The 21,150-nt window shown below is 38.5% G+C and overlaps 1 protein-coding gene across 1 annotated transcript in view; it reads right to left on the bottom strand.

The window, feature by feature from the left end:
- Positions 1–4,813: 4,813 nt before the first annotated feature.
- LOC139746051 (methylcrotonoyl-CoA carboxylase subunit alpha, mitochondrial-like) overlaps positions 4,814–21,150 on the bottom strand; it is a 43,332-nt gene continuing 26,995 nt past the window's right edge. Inside the window, 7 exon segments of the mRNA XM_071656883.1 lie at positions 4,814–6,039; positions 9,780–9,962; positions 11,489–11,676; positions 13,690–13,774; positions 13,776–13,841; positions 16,518–16,667; positions 17,602–17,723. Of these exon segments, the coding sequence (XP_071512984.1) occupies positions 5,926–6,039; positions 9,780–9,962; positions 11,489–11,676; positions 13,690–13,774; positions 13,776–13,841; positions 16,518–16,667; positions 17,602–17,723 (908 nt within the window). The 3' untranslated portion in view covers positions 4,814–5,925.

Here is a 21,150-nt window from a genome sequence, read left to right on the forward strand (position 1 = left end):
CAAATATACATACCTATAAATCTCAATGTATACATATATATACACACGCAGACATATACATATATACACATGTACATAATTCATACTGTCTGCCTCTATTCATTCCCATCGCCAACCTGCCACACATGAAATAACAACCCCATTCCCCCTTGTGTGCCAGGTAGTGCTAGAAAAGGACAACAAAGGCCACTTTCGTTCACACTCAGTCTCTAGCTGTAATGCAATAATGCACCAAAACCACAGCTCCCTTTCCACATCCAGGCCCCACACAACTTTCCATGGTTTACCCCAGACGCTTCACATGCCCTGCTTCAATCCATTGACAGCACATCGACCCCGGTATACCACATCATTCCAATCCACACTATTCCTTGCACACCTTTCACCCTCCTGCATGTTCAAGCCCCGATCACTCAAAATCTTTTTCACTCCATCTTTCCACCTCCAATTTGATCTCCCACTTCTCCTCATTCCCTCCACCTCTGACACATATATCCTCTTGGTCAATCTTTCCTCACTCATTCTCTCCATGTGACCAAACCATTTCAAAACATCCTCTTCTGCTCTCTCAACCACACTCTTTTTATTACCACACATCTCTCTTACCCTATTATTACTTACTCCATCAAACCACCTCACACCACATATTGTCCTCAAAATCTCATTTCCAGCACACCCACCCTCCTCTGCACAACTCTATCCATAGCCCACGCCTCGCAACCATATAACATTGTTGGAACCACTATTCCTTCAAACATACCCATTTTTGCTTTCCGAGATAAAGTTATCAACTTCCACACATTCTTCAATGCTCCCAGAATTTTCGCCCCCTCCCCCATCCTATGATTCACTTCTGCTTCCATGGTTCCATCCACTGCCAAATCCACTCTCAAATATCTAAAACACTTCACTTCCTCCAGTTTTTCTCCATTCAAACTTACCTCCCAATTGACTTGTCCCTCAACCCTACTGTACATAATAACCTTGCTCTTATTCACATTTACTCTCAGCTTTCTTCTTTCACACATTTTACCAAACTCAGTCACCAGCTTCTGCGGTTTCTCACACGAATCAGCCACCAGCGCTGTATCATCAGCAAACAACAACTGACTCACTTCCCCATGCTCTCTCATCCACAACAGACTGTATACTTGCCCCTCTTTCCAAAACTCTTGCATTCACCTCCCTAACAACCCCATCCATAAACAAATCAAACAACATGGAGACATCACACACCCCTGCCACAAACCTACATTCACTGAGAACCAATCAATAAATGTATAAACCATAAAATTTGTTCTGTAAAAGTTCCTTTTCTATGTAGGTTGACTTCACTCAAGTGCTTATCCAAAGAGTAGAAGTATTCTACCCAACCCTCATCTTAAGTTGTTTTGAGATTTTTAACTAGTTATTATGAAGTCCCCAGTTATGTTATTCTCAACTGTGTATTTTCAGTAGAGTGGTTGCTTGAATTCAATAACCATTGTTTATAAACTTATTCTTATTTAAAACCATGTATTTTTTTCTTACTTTTGAATGCCAGTCTATCGTTTCATAAAGTCATTTTCATGCATGCAGCTGGACACAGCAGTTAATATTGTTGTGTCCAGTGAACATATGCTTAACTACCCTGTACATGCAAATCATTGCCTTGCAAATACTTTTTTCATTACTAATTCTGATACAAGTCCTCATCATTGCATGGCTTAAATGAAGAAAGCAAAGAAACAGTAAAAAAGTGGACAAGATAGAAGTGAGGAGACAAGCTACAAAAGTATTTCATTTTTCTTTCATACTCTTCCCCATTTCCCACAATCACAACACAGCAACACGAAGAGATGAAGAAAAGGCCTCATTCGCTCACATCCATTCTCTAGCTATCATGTGTAATGCACTAAAACCTCAGCCCCCTATACATAACCAGGCACCAAAAACTTTTCCATGGTTTCCCTGGCTGTTTCATGTGCCCTGGTTCAATCCACTGAAAATACATTACCTTATGTATACCACATCTCCATTATTCACTATATCCCGTGCACACCTTTCATCCTTTTGCATGTTAAGGCCCCAGGTACTCAAAATCTTTTTCAGTCCAATCTTTTGTCTCTAGTTAAGTCTCCCCTTCACCTTTTCCCCTCCACATCTGACACATATTGTATACCCTCCTTGTCAACCTCTCCTCACTCATTCTTAACACTCAAAAGTTATAAAGGAAGTACTTCCTAACGGGGTTGGCGGCAACAGCATCCAAAATCATTACAATAATATCAGCAATGTTTGCACCTATACCATTACTACAATACTTGAGCAACATCACTTACTTGTTTAGACAATCGACATGTTTAAAAGCTTAAAAATCTTCATCCCTTCCCAGACTACCTCTCTTCGCATCAGGATATGAGGGTACTAACCATGAACAACAATGGGGAGCATTAAACATTTAATAGCCTCAGTCCATCCCCTTCTGCTTTCTTACCCTGTCTAAATCCACATGGATTAAGGGTCAGGTTAATGATACTGATATCCAGCAGATAAACTCATTACTGATCATCGGGTTTTCTGTTATCTGTCTTCCCCATGTACCTTATTCCACATGAATACAGACAAAAAAAAGAAAAAAGAAAAAAGAAAAAAAAAGAAGACCTGATGGTCTATAAGAAAGATATCAGCTGGGAAACAGAAGTAATTTTCTGAGGTTATGATCTTATTTGTGAAAGTGACAAGAGAGTAAAGCAGAGGGCACCTCCCTCTGCTTCATAATCATATGATATTAATCTCCACACACCAAACAGATAGATTTTCCACGGCATTTCATCCTAGTATCATGGGGTGAATGAGTAGGAAAGAGTTGTACAGGGTATGTCAATCACACTGTACCTTATAACACTAGTGGGCACATGATTACATCTACTGACTTTAATTTGCGTTGGATTCTGGAAAAATTTCTGCACAGGTTTATGTTTACACATATAGGCGCAGATGATAGTACAAAATTACATAATCCTATATCATTATGTGATTTTTGTACAAAGGATGTTTCATTAAGTCATAACCAATATTTACACTCTTTGTAAAAGATGTAAGACTAAATTATGTAATATTCAATTTAATGCTCTGAATACTAATAATGCTGGACCTCTTGACATATAATCAATATAGCACCAAGTGGAAATCAAAAGCTTCCCCTACTTCACACTTCAGCAACCTACACTGAACTAGGATCTCCCACTCCTAACAAACACAATGTGGGCAAAAAATATAAACACCAAAATGACCCAATAAGCTCTAAACAGCTGTCCTTCCAACCCATCTTGATCATCTCAAACAGTAATACACCCACCTGGAACCACACTTCCTAGACATGTACGAGTTACACCTTCCCGTCTAAATTCTGAACATCATCCATCCATATAGCACTTTAGAAACACCAGTTCCATAATTCCTTCACGCGAAAAAGGCAACTACTATTATGATGAAATTGGACATTTACTGTTCAACTGCCCTGCACACACCCTACATAGACAGTACCGTACACTTTATATGTAATCCTTCCTGGTGAACATGACCAGCTTACTAAGTACTGAAGGGTTCCTATGGAATGAAAGGGCTCCTGGACCAAGAATGTAAGCAAGTTGGTTGAAATTTATAAGAGATAAAACTTCTTTTTTTTTATCTTTCATTATTTTTTTTTTTTTTTTCAAAAAGAAGGAACAGAGAAGGGGGCCAGGTGAGGATATTCCCTCAAAGGCCCAGTCCTCTGTTCTTAACGCTACCTCGCTAAGGCGGGAAATGGCGAATAGTTTAAAAAAAAAAAAAAAAAAAACTTTTTATATTACTTTATGATGAACAAAAAAATTTGCCATAACTGACAGCCTCTACACTCATATATCTTTCTCCCTAACTGACATTAAAAAAGCCTCAATCTAAGAACACTCCAAGAATTTCCTACATTATATAAAATTCATCAAATACTCACATGAATTACTGTTCATCCAGAGGGTGGAAGTGTCTGGAATGAAATACTCAGGCACAACAAGTGGTGTGAGGTGGTTTGATCTAGTTAGTTTAGTAAGTTATTAGAGGGAATGAGAGAGGTGTGATAATAAAAAGTGTGGTTGCGAAAGCTGAAAAGGGTATGATGAAATGGCTTTGACATATGCAAAGAGAGGGAAGTAGAGGAGACAAGGAGAAAGGAGAGACCAAAATGAAGATGCAAGGATGGAGTGAAAAAGAAATTGAGTGATTGAGATCTGAACATGAAGGAGGGTGAAAGGTGTGCACGGGTTAGAGCGAAGTGGAATGATAAGGTATACAGGGTTGCCATGCTGACAATGGACTGAACCAAGGCATGTTAAGTGGCAGGGGAATAATAACAATAATCATAATAATGATAAAATAACATTTATCCCTGAGGACTGGGGAGTAAGAATACTTCCCAAATATTCCCTGCATATCATAAAAAGTGACTAAAAGGGGTGAGAGTGGGGCCTGGAAATCCTCCTCTCCTGTTTTTACTTTTCCAAAAGAAATGGTGAATGAAAACGAAAAAGTCAATTAATAATAATAGATACTTTATCATTCATATAAAATGAAACTTGCATTGTAAATGGAAAGGCCTGTGAAGTGTGGTTGTGGAAGGGGGCTATGGTTTCAGTGTACTGCACATGCCAGCTATGAAATGGATGTGACTGAAAGTGGCCTTTCTTTGCCTGCTGCTAGTGCTACCTTGCTAATGTGGGAAATGGATATCAAGTATGAAAACATAAAGTCATACAGCATAAAATACTCAGGATCTATTGTCACATACTCAAAATACAATAAAATACAGTATTTATTCAATGAAAATATCTACAAATTACTACATTAAACATTCTACCTCCTTGAGAAGATCTACTCATTACAATAGCCCACACATAAACTATCAAACAAATCTTTAAAATACATTAATTTCTGAACATAAACCATTCCCAATAATTCACACGGCTATATGTAGATCTGCTATATGTAGCTGGTTGCGCTAGCATTCACAATTACCCATATGAAAACTACCACATAAATATTTACATTTCTAAACATATCTGAACTACACAAAATAATTCCCAACAATACTCAGTCATTCAGATTCACAATATTTACCCACTTTGTTCACAGTACATGTCTGTATAAGCACACTTAAACATTCCACCCAGCAGGAGAACTGTCGACTTAATCCAAAAATGTGAATTACACGTACAGCAAAGACTTCTTTAAACCATAACACATGTATTACTTCTAGAAACTGAGTACTGACTGGTGAGCAAATATATTTGGCAAATTACCAACATCTTACTGCAATATGTCAGTACTTGACATCAAAAATATGAAATATTTCGAAGCTGAATATCAAAAGGCATTATGACAGGTGGATTTGATTTTGTTTCTTCTAGCAACATAATGCATCTTTACACATACAACTTTTATGCAGGTAAAACAATTAATATGATTAGTCCAAATCAGATCATTATCATTATCAAAAGATGTTATAAGGTGTGAAAAACATGATTATAATGACTTAGCCCTTATCTAATTAGAAAATGAAGAACAAGAGAAACAAGCAGTTCAGGAGATGGACAATGCACAGGTCAACATTGCACTGTCTAACAAAAGTAAAAATTCTTTTCATTGAATAGTTAAGAAAATTAAGACGATAGCTTTCCTTGCATCAATGACAAATAAATAATTTCATATTCTCTCATTGCTTAATTTTTCTATCATACTTTATCAGCACTTTTAACATCAAATAAATACTTACAAGCCCTCATTCAATCAAAACAAGCTGTACTGATTTTGGACTATTTTTTCTACTATACCAATAATCTCTAATACACATTAACAAAGATCTTTTCAACTATGACCAAGTGAGATGACTTCAAATGATGGAATAACTCAGCTCTCCTCAGTTTCTTTTATCTCTACAAGAGGTGTGTTCTTTGCTACGTTGTCACCCTGGCTGAAGAAAACCTTTTCCACCACACCAGCACTGGCTGCTTTGATCACGTACTGTTGACATCAAAAAACATTATTTACAAGACATTTGATCATGAAGGGCTGAACTTAAGTTTGTTTTAAACACCCTATTGCAATGCTTTTCCAGTGAGTAAGGAGACAGCCTAAAGCCCAGACACACAATAACTAGCTCTGAGAATACCATACTAATCAACTCCCCAAAAACTCCCACGACTATGTCACAGATATGGTTTTCAATCATCAATGCACCAAAAACTCCCACAATTAGGTCACAGCTATGGTTTTCAAACTTCAAGTTCACCATGCAACCTCTCAATCTTTGTGCAACCTGCAAAATAACTCAAAATTTACACAAGAGAAAACTTACTTTGACTTTTGAGATTGGTTTCTTCACCATTACTCCTCATCTATCTCAACAAAAGTCATAGTTTGTCCCCATCCATGAAAAACTAGATCAAGATGTTAAAAGAACCAACTGTGCTAGTTTTGTAATGATGTCTGAACAGAAAATGAACAAGAAAATAAATCAACTCAATTTGACGCAGAACCACTGGGCAACAAACATAAAAATTCATGGCGATTGTTAGCTAAAAGAGAAAATATGCTTTAATTGGAGACAAGACATTAATCCTCTCTAATGGCATTTCATACTGGAATCTGCCAAGAATCTGCCCTTCAAGGGCACCCAAACAGTCATTTCATCCTTAACTGAATTTAGCGTAAGAAAGTTTCACTTAAGAGCACTGGAGTGATGTGACATATGCTACACTATTACTCTTCTTCCTTCCTTGTGGAAACAATCCCTAGTTCCTGATTCTCAACATATAAAAGGCTTCCATTTTGTGTGCCCCTTGAATAAAGCAAGCCATTTTTCTAGGGGAATAAATCCCTTTAAACATTCCCTCACCATCTAGAACTAAATGTGAATATATGGCATCATGTATTTTATTCCAATTACTGCCATGAGATAATACTTAGCCGTCAGGTGAGACCTAGTACATTCTATGACGTCTACACCCCATTCAGGAATTACCCACCACTACTCATAAATCACATAAGATTCCCTTCCTCATTACTTTTCCACTGGTCTAATAAAAAGGGTCGTATAATGGTAGCAAGGAATTCAGCTGCCATTCTTAAATCTGTTGCTGCCCAATGTATTTCAGTTCTCATCTAAAATACAGCTTTAGGCAACTTTTGTGCACATAATAAGCTCTGGTTCTGATTTCATAAAAAAATCTAATCAACACAATAAAGGATCCTATTGCATTACTGGATATAACTGGAAAGTTAGAGGGTATAATGTACCCAGTGTGAATAAAAATGGTGAAGATCTTCTGGAGTTGTGAAATGAAAAAGTACGAGTGATTAAGAATATCTGTTTTAAAAAGGAGGACATGCATATGTGGGTGAGTGGGGAAAAATAGTGAGCAGGCATTATCAGGCTATGCACTACCTGATTAACATGTAAAAGAGACACTCTTGGAAGTGAATGTGTTGATAAGGGTAGCTAGTGGGATGTCTAATCATCACCTGGTGGAGGCAACAATATGGGTAAGAAGAGGGTGGTGAAAATTAGTGAGCTCGGAAAAGAAGCACGCATAAATAATATCACAAGAAATTGAGTGACAAAGAGCAAAAGGTAAAAGTAAATGAAACTATGAAAGTGGTCAACAAAAGGGAGGTATTTAGGGAAGAGGTGCTTACATGTGCGAGAGAAGTGTGCGGTATGCAGAAGGTGGAAGGTAAGCATGGAAAAGAGGATAGTGAGAGCTGGGATGAGGAAATTATGTTGCTAGTGAAAGAGAAAAGAGAGCTGTATGGGCATTACTTGCAAGGAAAGAGTGCTAATAATCTAATGACGTATGTGAAAAAGCAACGGGAGATCAAGGGGAAAGTACGCTGTGGAAAAAGAGCAAAAATGAGGGTTGGGGTGAGTGAGCATCAGTAAACTTCAAGGAGAATAAATTAATGTTTTGGAAAGAAGTTAGCAGCGTGAGGGGTAGATGAGGAAGTGGTCACAGGAAGAGATGAGATAAAGAGCAGGAGTGAGTATTTTGAAGGACTGTTGGATGCGTCTGGGGTGCAAGAGGAATTGGAGGTATGCAGAGTGACAGAGTCATGGCATATGCTTTGCTGGAAAGAGAGGAAGCAATGAAAGCCTTCCATACACAGAAGTGAAGAAAAGCAATGGGAATGGATGAGATTGCAGTTGAATTTCTCAAGAAATGGTGACTGAGTTGTTATCTGGTTAGCCAAGTGCCTGTATAAAGCCAATGTGTAAAAGTAAGAAGGACAAAGGAAATGTTCATTTTCTTTAAATGTTGGAGCTCCAGTCACGGACAAAAGTTCACATCAAGGCCGGGCCTTACTTGGAATATAAAAAGGCTAATGAAAGGGAAAAAGAGACAAGGAAGAGTATTTATGAATTTTGGAGGAAGTAAGGAAACTTTAAAACGAACCAGGTCATATTTATTTGGAAAGACATGAGAGGGTAGATTTCCAAAGCTTCGAGGTGTAGGGAAAGAAACAGTTATCAAAACAGCCCACCCTTGAGTTGCCAACTGCCGTACAGTAATCCTGTGATGCAGCAACTACCTGAGTATTGTGTGATCTACCTAGTGTTGGGGGTACACAAGCAGCCAGCCCTCGGGGGCAAAGTAATACCTATAGAAGAGGGAAAGTACACCAATATTGCAGCAAAGGGCAAGTGGGTCAAGTTTTGAAGTTACCCAGGATGAGTTGATAAGTCAGACTGTTTTCAACTCAATTCTGTCAAGTAAAGTTAGAGCTACCTCAGATGTGAAAGCAGTGTTCCACACAAGGGCAGATCAAGTCCTTGCATAAAAGGAGCAGCTTTTCAGAAAAGAAATTTCAACATCTAAATGGGACTCCCAAATTCTTAAAGACAAACTTAGCTGTTTCCGTAAAGTGGGGCTTTCAAGACAGTGTGAAGGTTACAGTAATACCAAGTATCTTGAGTCAAGAGGTGGAATCACAGATCCAACAAAGAAAAGAAGAAACTTGTGAGGACTTTTCGACAGAGATGGTCAGAAACTGGGTCTTGGAGGCATTAAACTTAGTCTGATTTCATCTCTCCAACTGAGATATCCTGTCCAAGTCTGATACTGTTGAGGAAGTTGTGTTACGATAAGATGCAGATCTTAAGTGAGAAGAAGGAGCTGATCTGAAGGATGTGGAGGAATGCAATGCTGAGTTGTCAGCATAAGAATAAAAAGAAGAAAAAGTGCAGGAGACAGGATAGAACCTTGAGGGGAAACTGCAGTGGAATGGTGTGTGCAAGGGAGGCATGTAAGAACAGGGATAACTGGAGACTTTTTCCCCCTTTCCCGCTTAATGGGAGTTCCCAGGGGGAATGGGCATCACAGAGATAGATAGAAAGAATGCAGTCCATTTTATCTCAGTTTTTTAAGGTTTCCTGTTTCACTCTTATAACTATCTCAAAACTTTAATTCAACCAACCATCCACTTTAATACATACTTTACTATTTTGCAAAATCATTTTTTAACATCTAGCAACTTTTCTCCTATCTCCCTGGCACAATAGATTTTCAGTGCCCCCAGCAATGCATTCCTGTTCACTTTATCATAAGCCTTTTCAAGATCCACAAATTAAAAAAACACAAAACTAGTAAATGAATCGACCTCGTACTGTACTAACAAAAACTGTGTTCGCTGGGGTTTCCTTGGATATAAAAGGCAACTTATAATACCATGTTCAAGCTCAAAAAAACAAATACTATGATAATTACCTCCATCTTCATGGCTATCATGACCACAAGAGGATCCCCTGGAGCTACAGTTTCACCTGGGGCGACAAACACTTTCTCAATCACCCCTGGCATTGGGGCAACTGCTCCACCGGCTGCACCACGAACTTTTCCCAGCTCTACCTCAAACTTAGGAACTGGAATAGACATTTTCCATCCACCAGTCTGCAAATAAGATAATAAAAAACATATCTCACTGATAAATCTGCATGTATATAACTGAAGTACATATTCAAAGGTATAGTAGTCCCAACAATATTGTATGGATGAGAGGCATAGACTATGGATGAGTATATATGGAAGAGAGTAAATGTGTTGGAAATAAAATGTTCGAGAACAACATTTGGAGTGTGTTGGGTTGATTGATCAAGTAATGACAGGGTAAGAGAAAGGAATGGTAATAAGAAGAGTATGGTTGAGAGAGCTTAGGAGTGCATGCTGAAATAGTCTGGATATATGGAGAAAACAAGGGAACAGAGGTTGGCAAAGAGGATATATTCGTCAGATGTGAAGGTTACAAGGAATACAGGGAGACCAAATTGGAATTATAAGGAATAAGCAAATATGATTCTGAGTGCCTAAACATGAAGGAGGATGAAAGGGGTAAACAGGGTATACTGAAATGGATCAATGCACTATACAGGGGCGATGTGCTGTCAAAGGCCTGAACCAGGGAATATGAATCTGCTGGGGAATCACAGAAGTATCTGTAGGGACTGTTTGTGGATAGGGGGCTGGGGTTTTGGTGCATTATACATGACAGATAGAGTGGATGTGGATGGATGAGGCCATTTCTTTGTCTTTTCCTTGTGCTACTTTGTTAACACAGGAAATGGCAAATGTGTATTAAAGATAAAAAACTCACTCTGCATGTAAAAGCAACTTCCTTGAAGGCCTCAATCATTAAGTACATATAATATGATGGACCTGATGGCTCTTAATTCAGTTCCATTGGTAGTTTTATCTCTTTAAGACATTAATATTGAGGATGTAATGATCTCATCCAATCATCAGCTCAAAAAATCTAAGGCAACTGGTAATATTTTGTCTAGGAATTTTTTTTTTTTGTTAAATTGGAATTTTTTAAGGTTTCTATTCTTTTTATGGTAGTCTTCCTTATGCATACAGCTGAAATCTGTTTTCTGCAGATTATCTTTTTTATGCAGATTGTCTACAGTCCATGTACCACTGTAATCCTGATATAAAACTGCTATCATTTACTAACATTTATGCTTTTCATTTCCTTCCTTATCTTAGAAAGAATCAACATAAAACACATCCCCAGATATTAATACATGAATTTTACATGCAAATTCATAAACTTACAATTTACACTATTCCTCAAAGAATGCTAGAGCAATCTTATCTTTTTTAACGACTCCAAATCCTTATGCATTTCTCCATATGGTAATCTTCCATTTCTCTACTTCTCTTCCTCTTGTACCACTTCCAGAAGCAAATTTTTTTTCTTCAGGCACGTAACTGGGTGACTTACAGCCCAACTTAAATTACCAAATTCCACATCAAAGTTTTGAAATTATCTTGTTGGGTCTTCAAAAACTGAGGAAATGGATATAATTTGCATAAGGCTTGCATCCTACAGTTATACGCAGTAAGCAGATTTCTACAAGCCTAAAAAACAATACTACAATGAAGTTAGAGCCAATAAAACCTAAATTCATAAACCTTACCTGTGTGAAGAGATGTATATCCCTATTCTCCATAACAACATGAGAACGAGATATGCATCCATCAACGATAGCTGTTAAGTGACGGACATTGTTGTCACACACGAGGGATCCACTTACATCAAAGCTTGTTCTACCCACAGTCATGCGGTATCTACCAGATCCTAGGTAGTCAACCTGGATGTGTTCATCTGCAATAAGTGTAAAATCACATCCATAGAAACACTACATTTATATATCAAAAGCTAATTCAAGTAAAGTTGTGAGGGGAGCAGAGTGGATGTAAACAAAAATTTCTCTTTAAGCCCTCACTTTCTCTAAAAGAAGCTTTCTGTTTTGGCCAAAGCCAAACAGTATACTGTAAAAAACTTTTCTTTCATGCTAAATAAACTGTATACACTTAACTTTAATTAATTATCTTCAGTATACTCACACTATGCTAATCTTTAGCTTTCATTTTCTTGCACCCTAACTACTGCTCATTATTCCATTGCACTTCACCTCATAAGAAATCCTTCAAACCTTAAAAAATTTACACCTTCACACTCTAATCCTTCAGTTATGTGACTAGACCACAGGCGAGACTGTTTTTTTCCCTAGTAGATGCATGGCTTGACGTTCATAATCAGTCAAAAAGTAGCAGGGAAATGTGGACTACTGTGGAGTGAGCAGTTCTTTGAAAAGAATGTAATTTCAATAATACAGCTTCACCAAAGATGACTTTTTGTCCATATTGTAACCTCATGTAGGTAGAGTCCAGTGACACCAATGTATGCATATGCTAAAGTACAACATACAAAAACCCATTAGGAAAATACATGAAAGAAGATTGAAAGAGAGAGTATATTCTTGAAGTTGAGTGGTTAAACGAGGATAAGTGCCAAAAGACAAGATCATAGGGATTCCACATCTTTAGAAAACAGGCTGACAAAAAAGACAATTCATAGCTCAATTTGAAGAGAAAAAGCACAGGTCACACTGCACAGTTTGGTCCAATGAGATTTGCAGAGGAAACTGATTGAAAAGGCCCATGTAAAAGAAAGCAAAAATTATGTTATCAGAACACATAAATAAATAAACCTCCACTGTGTATAAATCCTTGTTTCAAAATGTTTCAAACTTTGAAAAAGCACAAAAACATCTTCAAATGCACTTAGATTGTACTAAATGTAGTGTATTGTAACCTTTCAGAACTCTCAGACACTGTTCAAATGTGTATTTGAAGTCTCTTTGTATGTCTATAAATACAATCTGCCTAATCATACATAATTGTTCTCCTTTCCTTTGCTGAATTTTTACCGAATATAAAGCTATAGTATTTACAGTTGTTACACTATTTCATGAAAACACTGTCAGTGATGCTATTAACATGCTTCAGGGATATCTTATTCAAGTAATGGAGGTCTTTTGCCATATTTTATTACTATTTATTGATAATCAACCATTGTTTTTCACATTTTTTTAAAAGTAATATTTTTTACCATCCAATATCATCTGAGAATTTCAGCATCATAAATTGACAATTCATGGTAAAAGCACAAAAAAGTAAAACTAATAATTTTAATTTCTTAATGGAGATATGACATCACTAGGCCCCACCTGTCACAACCAAATATGCAAAGAAAGGGTTAAAACATTCTCACAGCGCACATAATCATAAAATCATGAAGCATACATATACGGTTAACAAGATATGAAGCACATTGATCATGTAAGGTAAGACGAGTAAGAGTGAGGTATGCTATGCTAGCAAATGCAGCCTGACTGACAGAGCCAACGAAGGGGTGCTGAAACATTTTACATTTCTAGGAAGGATGAACAAAGGACTGACTAAAGGGATTTACATGTTAGAAGTAGGAGGAAATGATTAGGAGACATGAAGTAAAAGAGGCACAGGAGAATCAAGATCTGAATATTCACAGGGGCAAGAGATATGCTTGAAATTGAATGAGATTGTTGTGGTATGAGGGGGGGGGGGGAGCAAACCATGAAAAATCTGCAGGACCTGGTTGTGGATAGGGGGTTCTGGTTTCAGTGTATTATACATGACAGCTAGAGTGTGGATTAAGCAAATGAAGTCATTTTTTTCATCTGTTCTTGGCATTATCTTGTTAACATGGGATATGACTGATGTATAAGAGAACTATAAACATGAGAATATGAATCTCTAACTTCTTTAATACATACAAAATTACATAAATTACCTGCTCCTTCACATTTGAGATTTATGGTGCGTGAGAGAGTGTGGTTGATCCGTGGTGTGGCCCCAGGGCGAAAAGGTGAAGTAGGGCTCCTGGGAGTTAGCCACAGCACGTACTCCTTCCTGTTCCTCTTCTAGTATGAGAGCCAGGGCAGTCTGAAAGTAGCATCGGAATGGCATTTAAGAAATCAGAAAGTTATCTTTTTTCTTTTCTACTGAAAAGAATATGGTATCTGCTCTGGAAACATAAACCAATACTGATCTGAAAATAATGCCAGGTGGGCGATTACAAAATATGGTATGACTCTGAACAAAGTCACAACTCCTCTCACAAGTCACAAGATGTCAAGAAATCTTCAATCATGAGTCGAGTATCCGAGATTAAAAGGTCAAGGATCTACCGACCAGGGGTAATTACTAGATGTTACATACCCTTAGCTCCACACACTGACTCAGATTCAGTAAAGTACATATAAGGCATAACATAAGAACTACAAGGGATCAACAGAATTGTAATCCCATTTTCTCTGAAGGAAGGGAGGGTTGGGAGGTGAATCAGCTGCTGTTTGTGGATGATACAGCTCTGGAAGCAAATACCACACAGAAACTAAAGATAAGCTGGTGACAAAGTTTGGGAAAATAAGTGAAATGGTCAAGTTGAAAGTGAATATAAACATGAGTGCAGCAATGAGCTGAAGACAGATGAAGAAAGATGATATAAGGGTGAGTTCAACCCTTAAACTGTGAGATTCTTTACAAAGGTACCAATTGACTGGCTGCAATGTGCCTTCTGGAAGGCACACTTTGTTTTAAACTGCATGCCTATGAGGGGTAATGGTTCTTATCCTCATTCAAATTTCTAGATGCCATACTGGTTCCATCTCTTATCCACAAATGCACCTAGGAACCTTACAACACAGCTGCAAAACATATTTTGCATCAGTCATCTAATATATCTTCAGCCAGTAACTACATTATCAGGGCAGGAACCCAGACTTAAGTATGGACCAATATGCAATAAAGAAAAGTTCTCTTGTATCAGTGTTTACAAATCTAATAAAAATAACGTTACACTCTTCTTTATTCTTGTAAATAATGTTCTGCGCATGTAAACAAAACATAACTTTATATATATACATTGCATGTAAAATATGTAATATGCATATGTAAAAAATATGTAAATGATAAATATGAGATGCGTACAATCTTGAATGGGAATAAAACCATAAAGGATGTAATATCCTTCAGCATATGTGGAATAAAAACAAACCTGAAAAATATGATCATTATACTGTATACTTATGTAAAGAAGGAGCATCCATGTCACCAGTCAGGACACTCCCCTATGAACTCAGCCCCATACCAATATAAAGGAAAGTATACTATTTTTCAGGGGTTTTCTTCAATAACATACTGCTCAGAAATATTTTGTAAAAGATAAGAAAAGGTCCCCCCGCCACTATCCACATATGGTGAGCATCATTTCATACCATAGCCACAAATTAAGAGTCACATAGGAAGGACCTACAGAAAGTGGAGTGCTTTAAGTACTTCAACCTTGGGGTGGATATGGCAGTGGATGGAACCATGGGGGCTGAGAGAAGTCAATGGTTAAAAGAGAGGGTTAAGGTCCTCAATGTGTTAAGAATCATGTAAAAGAAAATGTCAAGTCTCTATCAGGGTGAAGACACAGAAGTCCCTACAATGTAGTATGGATGTTTGTCTAACTGAAAAGGCCACCCTAGGCATGCTGAAATAGTTTGGACATAAGGAAGAGGATGAGTGATAAGAGACTTGTAAAGAGGATACATTTGTAAGAAGCTGAGGGAGCACGAGAGAATAATTACCCACCTCCAAGCGCCTTAGTAAGACAAGATTTTACAAGATGCAAGGCTAGCACATATGTTTACCACATATATCATTTGGTTCAAAATACCACTGTTTTCTGTACTGCACACTTTGTGCAGTTGTATATCCATAGATGATCTTGTTCTTCCTTTAGCTACATGTCAAGCTTTATTTCCAATGTTTCTCTTCTCACGCTGTTTAATTTCTTATACTGATCAGCATACTGTGAAGTCTTTCCATCTTTCTTGCCAAGTACTTAAGTATCTTTTTCTGGCATCATCTTGATATATCTCCAGGAATATCAGTATGTTAAATTAGATCTTCTTTTCACTATGTGGGACATTTATTCATTTTGTTTAAGGCTTTCTATCTATGCCATGCACAGATTGTTATATATCATTCTTTTTGCCATTCTACAATGAATAGTTCTAATTCTTTCAGCCAATGATGGTGATTTGTGTTTCAAAGGGAGGAGACAGAGGGATGTTTTGAAGGAGGCTATAGAGTACTGATGTTTGAACATTTAGGAGGGTGAAAGGCAAGCTTTGGATAAACAGGAGAGAAAAGAGGATGTATATGGAAACGTAATGCAAATGCTAATGGTTATGGATTAGGTAATATTTAGGTCATGGATTAGGTAATGCCTAAGTAATGGGGGGCTAGGACGACAATTTACCCGTCAAGTAACTCTAACTTCTGTGGGGACGATTTTTCTAAAATAGGCTAACCTATGCTTATAAAAATACTTATGGGCTGAATTCAAATATCTCCAAGCAGTTTGGCTTCTAAATATGGTTGTTCTCAGCAAGAACATGGAAAAATCTGTTTAGGTGAGTACATGCTTTGCACCGGAGATGAAATACTGAAAACAACCCTGCCCAAAAAATTATCAAATGACCTACAAAAACAAATGAACCACTGCCATGAGTAAGCATACTACATAAGAGGCATCAAGAAGTCTCTAGAGACACTGAAAATACTTACTTGACAAAATAGTTGTGGAGAAGGTTTCAAGTCCGGGAACAATTCATTGTGATGGTCAGGGATGAAATCTGTACTCACATCCCCAGCCATGAAGCTTGGATGTGTTGCCAGGCTCATAAGAAAATCAACATTGGTGTTCAAACCTACAATCTGTTGGAAAACGAACTGTGTTAACAGTGAAAAATTATAAAGGACACATATACATTTTAAGTGATATACATAACTGAGAAAAATCTACTATTGCACAAAAGAACAGAAATGAAGCTCTTTACTAGGCTTAATAAGCACTTGGGGAGACATGAAAATATTTTTCTTTCTGATTCATCTCGCTTAATAGGCATTCAGGGAGATGTGGATAAATGCTTCTTTCTGATTCATCATGTTAAAACATAATTTTCTTTAAATGAAGGATAAGTCATAAATAAGTTTTTTCATACCTGATTGACATTTCCCATGTTCAAAAGGCAGTGCCAGGAACAGAGGATGAAAGGCCACACCTACTCACATCTGTTCTCTAGCTGTCATGTGTAATGTACTGAAACCAAAGCTCCCTATCCACAACCAGGCCCCACAGACCTTTTCATGGGTTAACCCAGAAGTTTCACACGCCCTGGTTAAGTCCACTGACAGCATGTTAACCCAGTATATCACAGTGCTCCAATTCCCTCTATACCATGCACGCCCTTAACCAAAATAAGTATATTTCAAATTACAAGATGAAAGCTACACTTACAACTGTACTATAAAACACAAGTGCAATTTATTTTGTTATTTGCTTTTTCAAAAACTCCTCTATTGATTTCTTCCCTACTACCACTGCCAAGAAAAAGTAATCAAAGAAACAGGGTGGAGATAAACTTGATGACATGGAAAGGAAGGTGTAGAAAGGTGTCTATAAGGGAGGCATCTAAGGCAAGTATAAGTGGGGACTCTCTTGCCAAGGCCACCCTCTCGATGGGAGTTTCTGGAGGGAACAGGAATTAGAGATACAGATAGAGGAACATTTTAGATAGATAAGTCTACTAAACTGGACTTGCTGCCTGACAGAACACACAAGACATGAAGTACCTTCAGCAGTACTTACATTATAATCTGCAAGACAGGAAGTAAGAGTATTGAGGGCATGAGCTCGGTCATGACCCCAAACCACTAGCTTGGCTATCATGGGGTCATAATGGACAGACACCTCATCCCCTTGCCTCACACCTGGAAGCAAACACTCGTTATTTTCACAAAACATGAGAATTGGTTTGGTGAGAAGAGAAGGTGGTGAATGCCTTGTGTTAGATGGAACATGACAAAGCAGCAGACAAACCACATCAAACTAGGCATCAAGAAGTAATAACATACAGACGAATAAACCCATAAATATTCATATCCATTACAGCATATCTTTTTTAGAACATAGTGACATTATATATATATTTCGCTGAATGTGTTTGTTTGAATGTGTTTGATGATAGAGTGGCAGATATAGGGTGTTTTGGTCGAGGTGGTGTGCAAAGTGAGAGGGACAGGGAAGATGATTTGGTAAACAGAGAAGAGGTAGTAAAAGCTTTGCGGAAGATGAAAGCCGGCAAGGCAGCGGGTTTGGATGGTATTGCAGTGGAATTTATTAAAAAAGGGGGTGACTGTATTGTTGACTGGTTGGTAAGGTTATTTAATGTATGTATGACTCATGGTGAGGTGCCTGAAGATTGGCGGAATGCTTGCATAGTGCCATTGTACAAAGGCAAAGGGGATAAGAGTGAGTGCTCAAATTACAGAGGTATAAGGTTGTTGAGTATTCCTGGTAAATCATATGGGAGGGTATTGATTGAGAGGGTGAAGGCATGTACAGAGCATCAGATTGGGGAAGAGCAGTGTGGTTTCAGAAGTGGTAGAGGATGTGTGGATCAGGTGTTTGCTTTGAAGAATGTATGTGAGAAATACTTAGAAAAGCAGTGAAAAGTTTTTATCAAGGATGTAAGGCATGTGTATGTGTAGGAAGAGAGGAAAGTGATTGGTTCTCAGTGAATGTAGGTTTGCGGCAGGGGTGTGTGATGTCTCCATGGTTGTTTAATTTGTTTATGGATGGGGTTGTTAGGGAGGTGAATGCAAGAGTTTTGGAAAGTATGCAGTCTGTTGTGGATGTGAGAGCTTGGGAAGTGAGTCAGTTGTCGTTCGCTGATGATACAGCGCTGGTGGCTGATTCATGTGAGACACTGCAGAAGCTGGTGACTGAGTTTGGTAAAGTGTGTGAAAGGAGAAAGTTAAGAGTAAATGTGAATAAGAGCAAGGTTATTAGGTACAATAGGGTTGAGGGTCAAGTCAATTGGGAGGTAAGTTTGAATGGAGAAAAACGGGAGGAAGTAAAGTGTTTTAGATATCTGGGAGTGGATTTGGCAGTGGATGGAACCATGGAAGCGGAGGTGAATGATAGGGTGGGGAGGGGGCGAAAATTCTGGGGGCCTTGAAGAATGTTTGGAAGTCGAGAACATTATCTCAGAGAGCAAAAATGGGTATGTTTGAAGGAATAGTGGTTCCAACAATGTTGTATGGCTGCAAGGTGTGGGCTATGGATAGAGTTGTGCACAGGAGGGTGGATGTGCTGGAAATGAGATGTTTGAGGACAATATGTGGTGTGAGGTGGTTTGATTGAGTAAGTAATAATAGGGTAAGAGAGATGTGTGGAAATAAAAAGAGTGTGGTTGAGAGAGAAGAAGAGGGTGTTTTGAAATGGTTTGGTCACATGGAGAGAATGAGTGAGGAAAGATTGACCAAGAGGATATATGTGTCACAAGTGGAGGGAACGACGAAAAGTGGGAAACCAAATTGGAGGTGGAAAGATGGAGTGAAAAAGATTTTGAGAGATCGGGGCCTGAACATGCAGGAGGGTGAAAGGCGTGCAAGGAATAGAGTGAATTGGATCGATGTGGTATACCAGGGTCGACGTGCTGTCAATGGATTGAACCAGGGCATGTGAAGTGTCTGGGGTAAACCATGGAAAGTTCTGAGGGGACTGGATGTGGAAAGGGAGCTGTGGTTTCGGTGCAATATTACATGACAGCTAGAGACTGAGTGTGAACGAATGGGGCCTTTGTTGTCTTTTCCTAGCGCTACCTCGCACATATGAGGGGGGTGGGGGTTGTTATTCCATGTGTGGCGAGGTGGCGATGGGAATAAATAAAGGCAGACAGTATGAATTATGTATATGTGTATATATGTATATGTGCCATTGTACAAAGGCAAAGGGGATAAGAGTGAGTGCTCTAATTACAGAGGTATAAGTTTGTTGAGTATTCCTGGGAAATTATATGGGAGGGTATTGATTGAGAGGGTGAAGGCATGTACAGAGCATCAGATTGGGGAAGAGCAGTGTGGTTTCAGAAGTGGTAGAGGATGTGTGGATCAGGTGTTTGCTTTGAAGAATGTATGTGAGAAATACTTAGAAAAGCAAATGGATTTGTATGTAGCAAATATGGATCTGGAGAAGGCATATGATAGAGTTGATAGAGATGCTCTGTGGAAGGTATTAAGAATATATGGTGTGGGAGGCAAGTTGTTAGAAGCAGTGAAAAGTTTTTATCGAGGATGTAAGGCATGTGTACGCGTAGGAAGAGAGGAAAGTGATTGGTTCTCAGTGAATGTAGGTTTGCAGCAGGGGTGTGTGATGTCTCCATGGTTGTTTAATTTGTTTATGGATGGGGTTGTTAGGGAGGTGAATGCAAGAGTTTTGGAAAGAGGGGCAAGTATGCAGTCTGTTGTGGATGAGAGAACTTGGGAAGTGAGTCAGTTGTTGTTTGCTGATGATACAGCGCTGGTTGCTGATTCATGTGAGAAACTGCAGAAGCTGGTGACTGAGTTTGGTAAAGTGTGTGAAAGAAGAAAGTTGAGAGGAAATGTGAATAAGACACATATATTCTCTTGGTCAATCTTTCCTCACTCATTCTCTCCATGTGACAAAACCATTTCAAAACACCCTCTTCTGCTCTCTCCACCACACTCTTTTTATTACCACACATCTCTCTTACCCTATTATTACTTACTCAATCAAACCACCTCACACCACATACTGTCCTCAAACATCCCATTTCCAGTACAACCACCCTCCTGCACACAACTCTATACATAGCCCACACCTCGAACCATAAAACATTGTTGGAACCACTATTCCTTCAAACATACCCATTTTTGCTTTCCAAGATAATGTTCTTGACTTCCACACATTTTTCAACATTCCCAGAATTTTCGCCCCATCCCCCACCCTAAGATTCACTTTCGCTTCCATTGTTCCATCCGCTGCCAAATCCACTCCCAGATATCTAAAACACTTTACTTCCTCTAGTTTTTCTCCAATCAAACTTTACCTCCTAAATGACTTGACCCTCAACCCTACTGTACCTAATAACCTTGCTCTTATTCATATTTACTCTCAACTTTCTTCTTTCACACACTTTACCAAACTCAGTCACCAGCTTCTATAGTGTCTCACATGAATCAGCCACCAGCGCTGTATCATCAGCGAACAACAACTGACTCACTTCCCAAGCTCTCTCACCCACAACAGACTGCATACTTGCCCCTCTTTCCAAAACTCTTGCATTCACCTCCCTAACAACCCCATCCATAAACAAATTAAACAACCATGGAG

Source organism: Panulirus ornatus, chromosome 63 (assembly GCF_036320965.1).
Source record: "Panulirus ornatus isolate Po-2019 chromosome 63, ASM3632096v1, whole genome shotgun sequence".
NCBI lineage: Eukaryota > Metazoa > Arthropoda > Malacostraca > Decapoda > Palinuridae > Panulirus > Panulirus ornatus.